Source organism: Lacerta agilis, chromosome 11, assembly GCF_009819535.1.
Source record: "Lacerta agilis isolate rLacAgi1 chromosome 11, rLacAgi1.pri, whole genome shotgun sequence".
NCBI lineage: Eukaryota > Metazoa > Chordata > Lepidosauria > Squamata > Lacertidae > Lacerta > Lacerta agilis.
Genome location: NC_046322.1, coordinates 43,112,815 through 43,130,734, shown reverse-complemented (window position 1 = coordinate 43,130,734; position 17,920 = coordinate 43,112,815). Strand labels below are relative to the sequence as shown.

Below are 17,920 nucleotides of genomic sequence, written 5' to 3'. Positions count from 1 at the left end.
CTTTGGTCCTAAACCTGCTGTCCTTGATTGAGAAGCCACCTTTTACCATTCTGAATTTTCATACATGACAAAGGTTTTTGCAGGGGTGGCTAACTTAATTGGTAATATGTGAGTGCCTATGTATTTCAATTTATAAACATAGCCAAGTTCCCCAAAACACACCTGGCTGGTTATTGCGCCATGAAAAGCGGAGACTCCTGTAATTTAAAAGAGTGCCTTGCAAAGCTAGTGCCTTCAGCAATTGTGCTGCCGAGTTAAAAGATTACAATATCCAAACGTTGCCCGAAGTAGGGCGGGGGGGGGGGGAGATCACTCTTGGCTTCTTCAGTTGTATACTGTATTCCTTCTCCCTTTTAAGTACGAAGAACAGAGTCTTTGTGCTGTAAGGCTACGGCGACGCGCCAGTCGGGGCCCCTTAAGAAGCGAGGCGGGCAAACAACCCGAAAGTGGGGGGGAGCCCAGACGCCCCATCTTGCAAAGGCGACGAGGGCTTTTGAAAAATCAGCCTGTGATAGGTCACAGCGACGGTGGGGGTGGCCCTTTTTCAGCGTGTTCTAAAAGCCTAGAGCTAGCCTAAGCAGTTTCGCGGTGCCTCCCTTGAGCGCTCCCTGTCCTTGAGCACTTGGTACGTTCCCATCTAACTCCAGGAGATAAATAGCGGCAAGCCAAGGCACCGGCTGCGAAGCGACGCGGGAGAGACTGGGCGCTTTCATTGTGCCAACTCGAAGCAGGCTCTGCAAAAGCGCATCATGGATCATCCCGGGCAGACGGAATTGTGGAAAGCGCAGACGTTGGACGAGCTGATCCAGATCCTGCATCGGTTGTTTTCCGGCGACAAAGTCAATGTGGCAGAAGTGCAAACCTTAATGGAATCTTACGAGAGCAACCCGGAGGAGTGGCTCAGATATGCTCAGTTTGACCAGTTCAGGTAAACTCGGTGGGAATCAAGATTAGTTCGCCTGAACAAGCAAGCGGGTGACAGGCTAGCTGGTTTATTACTGTAGGATAAGCTATTCTCCTGGGAACGAAAAGCGGTCAATATGTGCTTTTAAAATGAGAGTAGCTTTGCTTAAAATGCCAAACGGGCGTGATTTTCTTTGAGCATTTCATTAATTTTGGTACAAAATTAGTGCGGATCTTTTAAAAATTAAATAGCAATCTACTATCCAGGCGCTTTCTTCTTCTACTTTGTTAGCACGTTTGATGTTCGTAGGTGTTGCGAATTCAAATATCTTGCTCAGATTCCTTTCCGTGTATCTTTTATGGAACATTTGCTACATATGTAATTTGCTGCTAATAGCTAACATATGTGTTGTGCAGATAGTGGCTCCTTTTTTTTTTTTTTTAGCAGCTTGCATTCAGGCCAGCGGTTTGAGTAGCTCAAATCTCCTTTTTGAGAAGTGGGAAGCTGCGCAGCTTGGAGGTGGTTGGCACTTTAAAGACGAGTCCTTAGAAACAGCTGGAATGAAAATGCCTACCGAAAACTTTTTGGCAGGCCTTCCAGGCGGACTAGCTGGCAGCCCATCCCTTCAGCTGCAAGTACAGCGATGTGCACAAGTCTAGTTCAAAGCATCCCAAGAGTGGGTCAAGGTGACAGGATTAACCCCAGGCTTTTGGGTCACAGCCTTTCTTGCTAGTTTGGGCTTCATGTGTGTTGGGTTTTTTTTTTTTTGCATGACTAGCCTGTTAGATGTTAAACTCTGACTGGTTTATCTTGCAACATTAGGGCTTTTCTAAAGTCGTTTTCTTCTTACTTGGGCATTCCAATCCATTTGAAATGGCACTCCAGAACAAAACAATATGCCTGGTGGTGAAAATCTGGAGGCAGCCTAATAAAGGTAGAGTGTGCCCTCCAGGTGGTGGTTGACTACAACTTCCATTATTACTGACCATTGCACATGCTGATGGAGCTGTAGTCCCAACAACAACTTCTCAAGGGCATCATATTACCTACTCCTGACCTAAAACATGTGCCAGGAGTGGGGGTGGGCTGAAGGCACTAATGAGATATCTACTGAATACTATTCCAAATCTTGTGTCACAAAAGTCCTGTGCCTCCCTTCATTACTGGGATAATCACCACTAATCATTTTTCTCAGAGGCCTGTTTCATAATCTGTACTATTGAACAAGGCTAAGTTCAGCCATTGGTACATTTCCTTTCCATATGGACTGCATGAACAAATGTATCTGCACCAGCAAGCCCCTCTCTGGGAAATGTTCATGCATCAGAGTGACCAAAAAATATTGCAGCAGTGTGAACTCCTAGTCATGCAGTAATTCCCTCTCCATGCACTAGTACAACTGTTCAAACATTACATTTGGGCCTTAAACAAGAGCATGGATTAAGGCAGCTAGTCTTTTTTGCAGTCTTGGTTCACTGCCAAAAGTGAATCTTCTTCACCTTTAAGCAGGGTTTTGCAAGTGGTGCAAAGTCCACCTTATTTTTCTGGAGTTTTTCCCCTTGAAGAAAGAAATACAGGTTATAAATATTTTTTTAATAACTGGCCACTGAACCACAATTTGACCATACTAATTTGAGTGTGATGGAGGATGACCAAAATGCCTCCAACCACTTGGTAGCCTAGTTGTCTGTTACTTCCTGTCAAGTGGCAATGAACAATAGGATATATCATTTACATGGCACTTTAAACGGTATTTAAAACAATCCACATCTATTAGTAATACATAATTATACATAATATAAGCAGAAGCAGCATGCATCATCTGTTGGTGGTTCTTTTCATTACTGATGATGCATGCTGCTGCTACTATAGTGGATACATAATTTTACTGCAGAAGCTTAGCTATACCTGACCAGAAATCCAGGTATGAGCAATCACTGGCTATTTTCCTCTAAAACTTGCCCAAGACATTACATGCACATCAGATGTGCCCCTATAATCATAATTGCATTACCCCTTAACCATATTGAGTATAGGTACTCCTGCAATATACATGTATATGGTCACTTCATGGTGTTCAGGCTCCCCCAGTCTGTAATGTTGTGGTGAAAATCACCAAAGCAACTTCAGAACTTGCTTCACTCAAATGGCTGCATGCACAGCAGTTTGTCTGAATAAATCAGCATGACTGTTGATTAACCCTTAATGCTGAAACCAAAGCATCCTTTTTATGGAACTATTCATAGTGATTAGTAGAAACATAAAAGTGGGTTCTTCGGTTCATCCAGATTACCATGTGTGTTATAGTGTGTGCAGCACAAACTGAACCTTATCCCATGACCAGTTATTTCCAGCTTCTGCCTCACTGAAGAGACCATAAACCATACAATGATCCACTGGATGGCACTGGGGTCCTATTCTGATACTCTCCCTACAGAAAAGTGTGTGTGTGTGTTGATAATACATTTAGAATTAGTTTAAATGCTAGTTTCTCTGCAAATGCATTTTTAGCAGAAGTTAAAACAGGTATTTCTTAATCCCATATCAAGCCTCCTCTCTTCTGATTCCTGTTCTTTGGCACACTTTCCCTCTAAATGATTAACTTACGTAGGTGACAATAAGTAATCTTCAGTGTTTCTTTGGAGGGGGAGTAAGCAGCAGCAACAGAAAAGGCACATGAATAGCCAATTCATTAGGGAGGCTGATAATCAAATCAAGAGGATGGCAGGGGCTCTAAGATGCAGATTCCCCTTCTGCTGACTTTTAGTTCAGAGTATCGTATTTGGGAAGGGGGTTAGGGGGAGACTTAAGTACAATCCATTATGTGCTGCAAAACATACTGGATGGTCTCTAGCAGTCTGGCATACTTGCCTATTGTGCTTTACACCTGGCCCTGAAGGCTGAATATTAGCAAAGTGGCTAACAATAAAAAAAAATTCACAATGAATATTAAATACAGCAGATAAATTTCAGCTAAGCTTTTTTTGTGGTTGTGTGTGGCTGTCAACCAGATGGTTGGTGTTTCCAGCCCACCCAGGAATGGCTGTGGGCAGGATTCCTGCATTACAGAGGGTTGGACTAGAGGACCCTTTGGGTCCCTTCCAACTCTGATTCTGTGATCTATGGCCCTGAAGACATGAGAATTTCTCACAGGAAAGCCTCCCTGTAGGGGAAATATCCCACAACCAGGCTGCCATAGCCCAGATCTGCGAGGGTCCCCTGCCTGAAACCCCGGAAAGGTAGATAATATTAAGCTAGATAGACTTATGATCTGCCTTGTTTGAAGGCCCCTTCCCATGGCGTGTGGAAACAGTATGTTCCAACCTCTCAGTGCAGGCTGGAGTTCTCTTTGGGAGCTGCGAGAGCAGCGCATCCACGCCGCCCGCCGCAGCCCCGCCTCTTTTCCTTGCGCGTTCCCTGCCCCGCCCACTCCTTTGGGCCGCTTTCTCCCGGCTTTTCCCAAGTGCCACGCACTGAAGTTTTAGAGGCAGAGGGAGGGCGGGGCCCCGGTGGCCAATCAGAGCCGCTTTTGAGCAACACCCCTGAAGGGTTGGGCCAATGAGAGGTGGCTCGAGGTAAATAGCAGACCGAGCCTCCCGGGGAGGCTGGAACTTGGGGTGCGTGTGTGTGTTTTGTTGTTGTACTTTTATAAGAATCGATGGAGGGGCGTTGGCAGTCCTGGAGGACAATGTCTAGTTCATAGGGCTGTACCCTGCAAATGACTTAAGGAGCAGGTTATTACTGCGCGAATTGATCGGATGTGCCTTCCTGGTCGCTTTCGAAATGTTAACAAGGAGGAAAACGAATGGCTGACATCAAGCCAGGTTCCCCACCCCCCCCATCTGTGTCAGGTTATTGTGTTCTCTAACAGATTTTTTGGGACAAGGCACTGGCAGCAAATCAGGGGCTTTCTGGCTTCCCAGCCTTCTGGCGTTCCACTGTTGGAAAGGTCCCCTTGGAACCATCGTCTGCAAACTTTCCTCCACTGGATTGTGTACCGATTCAAACTTGCGTGCACACACCTGACCTTTAAATGTGAAAACAGGGTGTGTCTACTGCACCGTATTAAAAGTCAGGCTTTGATTTAATTATAAATCAGGTGCTATTGCTTAGTTTGCCGCCCCCCCCCAGTCTTTTTCATACCATTTCTAATATTCGATTATTGTGCAACACTTGCTGTTGGCATTGTGAAACTAGTTTGTTCTTATCTTGCTTGGCAGAATTCCCTGTAAAGTTGGCTTTTTATCAGGAGGAGAGTCTCTCTCACACCCCCCACACTTTGGATTTGCATATATATCTTCTGCAGAAAAGTAGCTTAAATGGTTGGGACCATTTGATAACAAGTTGTAAAAAAATTCAGTAACTTCCTTGTTGTTACAAAGCTTCTGTAGTTACAATCTCATTGCAGAAATTACCTCACCCAAGAAGTATTTGGGTTATGTTGTGCTTTTCTATTTATAGGTTGTGCTGCTGAATTTCATTTACAGAGTAGCTTGGAGATCCCCCCCCCCATATGTCTTCTTGGCTTTCCAATGTTTACCAAATGTTAACCATCACTCTACACACTAATTTATATCTATCTAGTCTTTTTCAGTATTCTTAAACTATAGCAATAGGATAAATATTCCTAAATATTTGGGCTTCAACCAGATCTGCAATCAATGGGGTTTACACCACAATCCAAAGTTTTATTTATTCAGTCTGACCGATTTCCAAGACCCACTGATCACACAACTGTGGGCCTGATTGAATTCTGTGTTTCCATGATGGCTGGGATTCAGAGCTACTTTAGCTATCCCTTAAGGCCAGTGGGGTTTCTTTATTCATTTTCTTTGAATGGTGGACCACTATGCCGATTCCCTTAGGTACATGCAAAAATTGTGTGGTTCCTTGCAATCCAGTCAACACAGAGAGAAGGGGGCTGTAGCTCAGTTGTGGAATCTGAGCACATGCATTGCATATGCAAGGTTCTGGGTTCAATCCCTGGCATCTCCACGCAGGGCTGGGAAGGACTCTTGCCCTGGAAAGCAACTGCCAGTCACTATAGATAGTACTGACCTAGGTAAGGACCAGTGGTTCAGCTTTTATGTGTATATATAATGTACTACTAACTTAAATGGTTTGTTGAGAAAGACAGGTGCCAACAGCTAACATAGATATATAATAGTACTGTACAAAGTCGGTAATCACTGGAATTGAATTCCAGAAATCTGTTTCTTAAGATTTACAAGCTGGTTTTTAATAATTTGTATTTTACATAAAAGTTAATTCTTGCTGACTTTTCATTTGATTCTCTTCACTCTCCTTTTTATGAGAGAGATCCTGGAAAGGATACAACTCACTCAGCATTGCAAACGCCTATGATATATTTTTATGACCCTTATATGATAAAGGTATAAATATTGCAGTTTTAGGATGCCACTGTCTGAAAAAAAATAGGTCAGAATATATGGACAAGTGCAAGAGTGTGTTTATGTATATGTGTGGTTTTTTTCCTTAAAACATAAAACTTGGGAGTAATACAAGCACTTCACCTATATTATCAGATATATTATCTCAATGAACCTTAGAACTACCCAGGAAGGTAGCAGAGTATTATCAAGATAATTTGTATGCAGTAGGTACTAATTGTTCAAAACAATGCAGTGAGTAGAACTGTCATACAGCTCAATCACAAAATATTACTGGGGTAGGGGAGCCAGCTGGAAATTAGCAACCATTTTTAAAAAAATTTGCATATACTGTTCAATAGAGAGATGCTCTTAACATCTGTTTCTGCTTCTCAGTGATGGCTCTTAAAATAAAACCCTGCATCTTATTTTTTCAGGTACACAAGAAATCTTGTGGATAAAGGAAATGGAAAGTTCAATTTGATGATCTTATGCTGGGGTGAAGGCCATGGCAGGTTTGTGGCTATATATATATATATTTCCCCATAATATAAAGCTGTACAGGCAGAGGGCCTTCTCAGTAGTGGCACCCATCCTGTGGAACGCCCTTGGTTCGGGGGGCAGCTCGGGGGCTGGTTAAACGACCCCCGTGGGCCGCTTGTGGCCCATGGACCTTAGGTTGCCGACCCCTGCTCTAACCTTTCCAAAAGCTCTTTTTTAAAAAATCCAACTATTTAAAACAAAACCAAAACAGTAAACCAGCTCTTAAGGGTCCATTTTTGCGTATTTGATTGTTTCAGTTAATCAGTGTTTCATCTCTGGCTTCCTTACACTTTTTAAAGACACTTTAAAAGACCCTGTGAAAAGGTGAATATGGCTTTGTGAGTAACCCAAATTCTGTGTGTGATCCTGCTCAGGGAAGGGTGTGGCAGGTGAATATGTGATTGACACAAGGGCTGGCCAATCAACACTGTGCAGATCCAGCCTCATCTGCAAGCCAGAGGTACCAGATTTCCCAGAGTCCCTTTTTAAAAAAAGCCATATGTTATTGTTCTGAGAAACATTTCTCTCTATGTACTAGATCAGGGGTGGCCAACTCCCAAGAGACTGCCATCTACTCACAGTTAAAAACTGGCAGTGATCTACCCCCCTTTGGGGGGTTCAGGTCAAAGTTGCAGAGCTTTTTTTTAGGAGGGAAAGCCCTGTTTGGGGAGGGGTTCGGGTCAAAGTTGTTGAGCTTTTCTTAGGAGGGGAAGCTCTGTTTCTTTGGGGTTCAGGTCAAACTTGTTGAGCTTCTTTGAGGTGAGCCACTGTTCTACCAGTGATCTACCACAGACGTCCAGTGATCTACCGGTAGATCACAATCTACCTGTTGGATGTGCCTGTACTAGATATATAATATATGCCCTTTTTCTCTTGCCTCTGCAAAACAGACAATTATCAGACATTTCTTAAGCATGAGCAATGTGATGCTTCTTTGTCAGAGCAAACTGTTGTAGAACCACTTGGTGACTTCCTTCTTTGTGCTTTCTTACAATGGTAGTAGGTTTTTCATTGCTCTATGTATGTCAGCCCCAGTGTTTTACTAAAGGGGCATTGTGCTGTCTCTGCCTCTTATCTAAAGCAGGGTTTGTGAAGTGAGAGAGTTCCCCTCAGAACCCCAATTTTGTAAATCAGTAATATCTGGTCAATGTACCCTTGACAATTCCCAGAACACAATGGGTGGCATTCAATTAAGTTTTATTCAGAGTAGACCCATCGAAATTAATGGACCAAAGTTAAACGTAATTAGCACTAGGAAAGCTACAGGTGGTGTTTGCTTAACCCTTCTCCCATCCCACTGCTTTTTCTTCCAGTTGGGTTTCCCAGATGTTTTTGCTGCATCAGGAAGGAAAAAAACTGCTGGCAAGGGGGTTCAGTAGGTGGGGAAGGGTGACACTTTGCTGGCTGCTATATTTCTTCTGAAAATATGTGGAGGTGTACACACACACCCCCAAAAAGCAAAGAAAGAGTAGCTCAGATTCCAAGATTCATGTTAACCTCTAGCTACCTATATTCTTCAGAGAAAGATGCTGGGGGCAATAAAAGATAACTGGGGAGGGGACAGAGCTTGCATTTTTTCTCACTGCTCATAAGTATAATTGTATGAAGACAGAGCTGAACTATAGGGTTCCTTTGGTACCACAGTGAGCTGTCCAGCAAGTTAAGGTGGCAGAGAATATACTTTTGGATGCTAGGCAGGAAAGGATTTTGGGAATGAGTTTATTATCATCACGTAGTTGTTTTGTTTTGTTTTGTTTTTAGTTTTTAGCTCACTTTTAATCTAGTGTCCAATGAGCCTTCAAGGGGTGGGGTGTCTTTATTAACAATACTGTTACCTGCTTTAACTCCTAGGTCGCTTTGAACCTTAAATTATTACCTGTGATCCCTGTGCTTGGTTTGATCCTGGCGCACACGCACACACACATAGCCTAAGCCAATTTGGGAGGACATTGGTGGAGGAGAAGGGGGAACCCCATTACACAAGTAGAACTTTTTGTGCTGATGGGACTCATTAGGTGAATCCCACCAAGCATAAACAAGTTCTTAGTTCTCTTAATAAATCTTGTTATGACTTGATCTGGTGCGAGTCTGCACAAAGATTACTGAAGTGAAAACCAATAATGAATAAGAGTTTCAACCTCCCCTAATGAGGAGCGGAAGCACATCTGGCACATTGTTATGCAGATTTATCTAGGGCTGCCTCGCCCTTTATCCCACTTGAGACCACTCAGACTAAATAGACAACCTACCCATGTATGGTAGCCTACTAGAGACTGAATAAATAACCTGATTTTGCTGCCTTTCTGTGACCAGAGAAAAAACAAGGGACTGTTGCAGGCAACCGTATGTGACTGTCGGGCTGTATTGAGCTTGGTGGCAGGTCACAAATTGTGCAAACCTAACATAGGATCATTACTTTTTTCAACACTGCAAGCTAATGACTTAATTTGAATGTAATGTTAGGCCACAGTTTACTGCGACAGGAATGAACCTACAGAAGCATTTTTAGGTTAACCTCATTTTATCATTGCATCTGCCAAGGGCAAACTGTGGCCAGTTAAAACTGATATACTGAAACAAGCCTGGGTCAAACCATAGTTTATTATTCTAGTTTAATGCAACAAACCACAGTTTCAACTGTGTTCAAAAGCTAGATGTAAGTCGAAATTGGTTAGCTTAGACCAAGAAGTGAGTGCTCCTAATCTTCTGCTAGTGGCCACGCCGAATGAGGAGTGCTTGAGTTCAAGGTTATTTTAGCTAGCATTGTGCTCAAACTGGGCTGTTGGTTATGTGGTTTTTCTCTTCTGGTTTCTCTTCAGAATTGCACTCCAAGTTTCTGCCAAGTGCACTGTGGTTTGTAAGACAGACAAGCAGCTGCTTAAAAATAAGAAACCACAGCTTGTTTTAATTTGTTGCACAAGCAGCACCAGTTAGTCAAGGAGTCAATTAAATCTGAATGGGGGAGTGACAACGTGGCGTTCCCCCACCCCACTCCAGAATAACAGAGAAAGAACACTGCCACATATTTTCCAATGGAAAATATGAGTGACTGTTTTGAATCGAGTTCATGATGTAAAAGAAAATTATTATGTGTATCTGAAATGAGAAGTTTCGTGTCTGGAGGCAGTGGTGCTTTTTTGTTAGAGGGTTGGGTCTGAAAGCCAAACATAAATATAGCATCAGTTTTTATCTTAAATAGAATTAAATTCAATGGACAACTATAAGAGAGCTTCCAGGCAAAAGGTTGTGTAAGTATCAGGCAGGCTGTGTCTGCACTCTTGCTACCCACAACCAACATAGACTGCCAGTTCTAGTGGTGGTTGCTGTCGACGAGTAGCATAGTACTAGCCAGCAACATTCACCTCTCTTGCCCTCAATTCATACAAATTAGTGCCTCTTCACTGAGGCACCATTTACCCTTCACTTCTTTCGTACACACTGTGTAAATGCTGGTCAGGTAGCTCCTTCACTGGAGCCCAAGTCCTTTCCCAGGTAATGCCTTTGAGTTATGGTCCTATTGTTTAATTGAATTCCTAGCTAGACATACCCAGCCATTGCCAAAGAACAGATTAGCAAATTTTGTCAGTGACATCACAGTGTGTTTCCTCAAAACCCTCTACAGCTGCAGTCTCTCTTTTCATATTTGCAGAAATTCTAATACTTCCCTTTAAATCTGCCTCTTTTTTCACTTTCATCCCACTTTCAAGACACTATAAAATGATGTGGGCAATAACTATTTCTCTTGTATTAGATGTACAACACAGTAAGCCCTATTGACTTCAATGGAGCTTATTCCCAAATAAATGGGGTTAGGGTTGCAGCCGTAATCATTTTATGGTACATTATGTTTATACTACAGTCAACTTGCAACTTGCACACGTTTAACTTATTTGATTGCAGCTTTATGTGCTTAGCAGCCAACCAACTGACACTGTACAAATTAAATGCATGTCAGAAAGCTTTAAAGCTCTTTTTTGCGTGGGAAGTCTGCAGGCATGGGGGAAGTTCCAGGATTGTTTTGATCATATGCAATTTTGGCTTTACATGCCATCCGCAGAACACAACCCTTATGCAAGTTGGGAGTTGGCTGTATATGTAAAAGTACAACAAAGGTATCAGCCCTGCTGACTTCATAATTGTATTTTTTGTGTTTGTGTACATATACAGCAGTATCCATGATCACACAGATTCACACTGCTTTATGAAAATGCTTCAAGGAAATCTAAAAGAGACGCTGTTTGAGTGGCCTGGCAAAAAGGGGACTGGAGAGCTGCTGAAGAAATCCGAAAGGGTTTTGAAGGAAAACCAGTGTGCCTATATTAATGGTAAGCCCTTTTGTTTTGGTTCATCACAGATACCCAAATAACCTTATAACTTCTTGGCTAGATGTTTCATGTCTTGGAAGGTAAGTTTTTTCTGTTTCTTGGTTAAAAGAAAAGGAGATATCGGGACATTTCATATTATAGAATAAGTCTAATCTTTCATCTGCTGATAGCCTACAGGTACTCGTTTCCTCCTTATGATCTGAACTACTATGTGCAGAATTTAGAGTTTACAAATTAGGCATAAGATTCCTGTGCATAGTGTTGACTGGTACTCCTTTTAAACACAGAGACCCATTGTAATAGATGCCATGGAATGGATTTTAAATGCTGCTAAATGCTGCACTTCCAAAAATGTTATTTATCCTAATCTGTTTTTAGGACTTTCCATTATATCCCACCAACCTTTGTAGTGGTTCTGAAAACTTAAATGATAGATAGAGCTCCCCTCACCCCCCCCCCCAAATCAAATTTAAGCACTCTTGATCACAAAAAACCAAAGAGACCCCCAAGGTAGTGTTTGTGGGCAAAAAAGGGTCATGATAAGAAATAAATACTAAAGCTTCATGGACAATTTTTGGAACAGGATCCTCACCTGGGGCTGACTGCAACATTGTCTTCAGTCTACTCCCCAGCCACATCCATCCAGCCATTTTCTGGCAGGGCTGTCAACAGCACTGGCAGGGACCTGTACAGTACCTGTTTTAGAACCAGTGGATAGCATCCATCGCATTAGTTGCTTATTCTGCACTCACCATGGATTAAAATTGGGGCTTTGACACCTCACAACTTTAATCATACACAGTGGATTTTCACCCAAGTCATGGAGAGCAGAGACTCGTAATATTTGGGATTTTTTGACATAAACTTAACAGACAAGAGAATCAAGTGAAAATATGTTTGGGTCGCAAAAGGAGCATCAGAACTGAGTGAGAGCTGCACTTCAAGGCAAAATATTTAAAGTATTGTATCTCAGTTCTGTTCAGAATTTTGTGAAACTTGGCTACTTTATCATGCTTACCACCCAGATTCTCCATGCTTTGATTTCAGGTGGGATTCATTATTTTAACTTTGAGGATTAGAATGTCTGAGCTGACATTGAGTGGACTGGTTATTTTTGCATTGGGGAATTCCATTAATGTTAGCTGCCTTAGGCTTTTTTAAAATAAAAATGTGGAGCTTGAATGTAACTAATAATAATAATAATAAATAATAGTAGAACATGATTTGATCCTTCCATCTTAATTACATAAGCTATCTTTGCCAAGATAATGTCAAGATGGCAATGCCACATTGGCCTTAGTTGATCTTGGTTATTTTCAGTTGTGGTTTATTCTTGTACACCACTGTATGCCAGATGAGAAAAATGTCCTCTCTGCATTTCCCTAGGGAAGCAACTTCAGTTCAATACTTGGCGCACAGACACCTTTCATAAGGAACTAAAATCTCAGCTATGTTTTTTTCACTCTCTGTTGTTTTCATGTCCAAACACTTTGATTTGGAATGAAATCAAAAACAAATGATGTATGCACACATGCACACAAGCAACTTTGAACATTGCCGAAAGGCATTTGTCTCTTCTTTCTGAACATCTTCAAACTAAAATAGTTGCTACACAGAAAGGTATGCCAAGCAAAAAGGGGTGGGGGGTGGAATCACATGTATGGGAGTGTGTTGCTTATGATACTTTACAACAAATGGATGTCCACAACTTACAGCTCAAAGATGGGTAGGTGGCAGTTTGGCTTCCTTTATACAATATTAATTCAACTATAAGCTTTGCATTAAGCCAGCTCATATGTTCAGATTTTATAAAGCAACAACAATATGCTTACAGACGCTAAGGTAGCACCTGAAGGTTGTCAAGTTTTGTGGATTTTTTTTTTGGATATCAAAATATAGTACCATATTTGAAAGACCTGTTTATGACATCACAATGGTAAATAACTTGAGATATTTTTATATAAGGCACTAAAATGGCTAGTTATACAGTACTTAGAAAAGGCAGAACCAATTACTGGAAGAATAAAGGCTTCACCCCAAAAGAATTATTTCCTTCATCATAGGGCTAATGTACTTACTATCTGCTTAAAATACAGTTTGGGGAATCTTTTAAGTGAGAGGTCCCTTTGCTCCTCTGCACAACACTCTGGGGGAAGCATTCCAGTGAGAGGTAGGACTTAGAGGCAAAAGTGAGCAGACCAATGGATGTGACCCATTGCACAATGAGCTACATTCCAGCACCATGCAGAAGTCAGCATTGTTACACACATCTCTCTACCTCTATCCCCATGAGCAAGAGTTGGAGGACACATTTCAGCTTGGTGGAAGAACTCAAATGTAGAGTATGGCTGGTGAAGATGAGGCCTAGAGAAGCCTGATGGCTAGTTAGAGAAACTTGGCAGGGCCCTGAGAATTTCCAAACTTGATTTAAAATATAGCATATTTCCTAAGTTCTTGGGGAAATGATGGTCTTCTCTATTTCATTTATTTTCCCTAGAATTTTTATAACATCTTTAAAAGAGAATACTGCATTCGTACTGGTGGCAGATGATTAAATTCACAGCACTTGAGATCTCACTAACATTCATGGAGACATCCTGTTGGTCTTTATCAGACTATAACTATGCATAATTCACCTAGATTTTTAATAGAGGCTAGGCATTCTACTTTATTTTATTTTTAAAGATCCTAAAATTGAGGGTAAAATTGTTGGATAAATGATCTGACCCAAGTTTTGTACATAATCGGTGCTCTTATGTTTTCTTTTGTTAGACTGCATTGGCTTACACCGTGTGGAGAACCCAAGCCATACGGAAACTGCTGTTAGTCTCCATTTGTACAGCCCACCCTTTGAATCTTGCTACACTTTTGACCAAAGAACTGGACACAAGCAAAAAGTTAAAATGACATTTTATAGTCAGTTTGGAGAAAGGACCCCATATGTAAGTATAAGGATTTGCACCTTGCCTGTACCATTTAGCTGATCACTGCAACTTTTCTATGGAAAGAAGGCAGCTCTTGGCTGATGCACATCACGCTAATAAATGAACCCCTTGTTGGAGGCCCAATACGTTATTTTATTGTTATTATTATTTATTAAATTTGTATACCGCCCTTCATCCAAAGATTACAGCGTGTTTCACAACACAAAAAATAATACATTCATTGGATTTCTGATGAGTTGCAAATCTGCTGGAGCAGGGACCAGAGCAGAGGGCCATGAACTGGAAGGAAAGGGGATGCTGCAAAGACGCCAACTTGAGAATCAATAAACCAGTGGCATAGCTAGGGGGTGCAATGGGAGTGAATCGCCCTGGGCAGCATTTACCTTTGAGGGCGGTACACCGGAGCCCAGGCTGGCACACAAGCCAAAAGCAGCACGGGGCTGGACTTGCAGCACGCCAGAGCTGTTGTATTCCATTTCCTAACTGTTGCCCCGCCCCCACAGCATGCCCCGTCCCTATGGCACGGCATGTGTGCCCCAGACGCCATCAGGCCTCATTATGCCACTGCAAAGGAAGACTTGCAGGGCTAGGAGTTCGAGGATGGAGCATTTTTTTACTGTATTTGCCTAAGAGTTAAAACATAGCTAAATATGTTCTGCAATTTCCCATAGTGCTGATTTCAACCTTCAGTAACATCCCCACAAGTCTTTGGGCATAAGAAATATAAGTAAATTCCAGATATGAAAAGGGCTTGGTGCTGGAGCACAGGACCAAAGAGCAAAAAACTATCAAGTGGGAGCCATGGCAGAATTTAGTTACCCTCTATTCGCTCATGGTTTTTAGATTTTGTACCTCAGAGACTTGTTTATTTGAAATAACTGAAAAATCTAGACAACAAAGATTCTCTCTCTTCTCTCTAGGCAACATCAGTTTCACAAGAGAACAACTGAAAAGCACAAGGCTGGCTGGCTGGTTTATTATTTGAACTGGAGCAGGAGGATTGTATGATTGATGCCAGTACCAAGATGTGTCTGAATAATCTCTGTGTATGACAACAGTAGAACAGCTATTTGGTCAAGTAGTTATCATTCATGATTCCTCTCCTCTTGAACACTAAAGGGAGTAGTGCCATGTATTGCTGCAGAGTTCAAATGACTCTCGCAGCCTACCATAAGACCAGGGTCCTTTTCCCACCATTTCTACTTTTGAGACTGTACACAAACTTCAGCATTTGGGATTTCAAGTATGACTTGACTTTCTTAACAGCCCTATCTGTTTGAATGTATGCCATTTTTACTAGTAATGTAACTTCTTGGTGTCATCTGTACTGTATACTGTTAGCAGCTTCATTTTAACCTGGGTTTAATGATCTGTTGGAACTTAAAAAAAAAATTGTTTGTGCATCTTAAAATCTTATGTGTAAGATTTGATTTTTAAAAAAACAAAAGAATAAAATAGGAGCAATAATGTCTTGTACCAACACTTATGTCCCAGAGAAAAAGTTTGTTAATGTCTGTTAAAAGTTAGTGATGTTGAATGGGATCAGTTTTTAGTTTTTAAAGTGATTTGTATCATAACTTGCCCAAAAACCTGAATAAAACTGAATACGGGCACACTTTCCCATTTTTGTCCTGTAGCATAATTTAGCATAATTGATGGCTGCTCATCTGTCTGTTAAACAAGCCCTTTCATGGTTTCCAGATGCTGTGTTAAGGCTCCATCATGCAAAAGGTGAATGTACAGCAACCCGCTGGTGTGCCAGAGCTCCAACATTTGGGTTGGGTTAGTGAAGCAATATGCAGTGTTGGAGATGAAGTCTGGAGGTGTAATCCCACTACCTGACCATGTGTTGGATTTCTGCTGCGGAGGGGACTAACAGCCGCTTCCTCTCTTGCTCTGCATCTGATTAGTTTTATTTTCATTATGCCATGCTTTTTACTTACAGGTGAAAATCAGCCCCAAAATGTGTCTCTCTCCCCAAACCCTTTTTGTTTGCCTGTTTGAAAGGGATAAGGACTGTGTGAAGTAACAAAAAGTTCTTTATATAAGCATGTAAACATGTTAAGTCAGAGCCAAGCATCTGCCATAGCCTGCTTTCTGCAGGTCCTAGATCTGGTATTCCTATGGGGGAAAGGTGGTGTTGAATTTTTGGGAGTGATGACATACCAGGTATTCCTGCCTTCTTTCTCTCCTATAACATGCTGTTTTCAAATACACATAAATGCTTAAGAGCATCAGCTGGATAGGTATCTTTTCTTATAATACATGCTTCCAGTTCTGTTTGAAAAAAGAGCATTTGTATGCATCAGATGCAATCTAAGCTCCACGATTACATTACAAATCAGATTGAATAGGCTGTTTGTGAAAAACAGAAATTTGATCAGCTTTGGGAAACTTGTGGAAAGGTACCTGCCTACAGTAGGAATAGATCACATACCCTGCAGACAATATTCCTCTGCCATTTGTGATCAGCTATTCCTGAACAACAATCTGCCATTTTTTTTAGGAATGTGCTGAAGGGATAGAAGTGTTATGTCAGACTTCTTGACTTATTACTCCAGCTGTCAAAAAATGGTGTGTGAAGAATCAGCCATTCATTCCAGCTATGCTGCATCACTTCTTTTAATGGAGTGACATGCTTGGGACTCGAATAAGCATGGCATACAGGTGAAACGCGAAAAATTAGAATATCGTGGAAAAGTCGATTTATGTAAGCAATTGTTTTCATTAGCTACTGGAGTTTAATATATGAGATAGACTCATGACATGCAAAGCGAGATAATCATCACAATTATAACAAATAAAGGCTTGACATATCTCGCTTTGCATGTCATGAGTCTATCTCATATTAGTTTCACCTTTTAAGTTGAATTACTGAAAGAAATGAACCTTTCCACAATATTCTAATTTTTCGAGTTTCACCTGTACTCTTTTGATCAGGTGTGGGACCCATCTTTCTTGGCCATAGACTAGGGCTGATAGGAATTGTTCAGCAACATCTGCAGAGTCAAAGCTTCCCCTGCCTTGTTTTTGAAAAACCAATACTGCCATCACAGCCATTCATTTTTGCAGCTGGAAAAAAAATGGTCTATGTTATGTACTGAGTTGAATAGGATCCAAACTGCAGCAGGCTGATTGGTCCTAGAACAATAGGATTGAGATTGCAGCAGTCTGACTGGTCCCAGAACAATAGGATTGAGATTGCAGCAGTCTGACTGGTCCCAGAACAATAGGATTGAGATTGCAGCAGTCTGATTGGTCTGCAGGAGCCACCCAATCCAGCTCCAGGTGGAAGTGAATCCGCATTCCGATTGGCATACAGGAGTATCCCGGAATTAGCCAATCACGTGGGGCCCATTGTGTAAATAGTGTATATAAAGCAAACATTTTGGGGGAACTGCATTCCTCACTACTATGAGCTGAATAAAGAGCATGAAAATCACACTGGACTCCGAGTATCTTTCACTGGCGACGAAGGTGGGATCCCGCTGAGCTGACTGCCACACACAGCACCGCAGCAACGCCACCTGCCGCACAGCTGCCTCGCACCGTGTATCCAGGCTTCAGCTCCGGGTCCCAAGGAACTCAAGATGGCAACGGACAGCAGCTTCTCGCCGTTCAACCCAGCATCAGGAGACTGGGAAGGATACGCCACCCGTTTCACCTTTCTTCTAGAAGCTAAAGGGGTCACCAACGATGCCAAGAAGAGGGCGATATTCTTCAGCGTCTGCGGAGAGGAGACATTCGAAATCGCCCGGGCTCTCCTTGCGCCTGATGATGTCGCTACTGTTCCTTACAAAACAGTAATGGAAC

General features: G+C 41.9%; 1 protein-coding gene across 1 annotated transcript; it reads left to right on the top strand.

Annotated features, from left to right (window-relative positions):
- Positions 1–583: 583 nt before the first annotated feature.
- On the top strand, positions 584–15,489 carry CDO1 (cysteine dioxygenase type 1). The gene is made up of 5 exons (XM_033164246.1): positions 584–928; positions 6,732–6,809; positions 11,005–11,162; positions 13,935–14,104; positions 15,028–15,489. The coding sequence occupies exons 1-5, from the start codon at positions 750–752 to the stop codon at positions 15,055–15,057; spliced, it is 615 nt and encodes a 204-aa protein (XP_033020137.1). The 5' UTR covers positions 584–749; the 3' UTR covers positions 15,058–15,489.
- Positions 15,490–17,920: the final 2,431 nt, after the last annotated feature.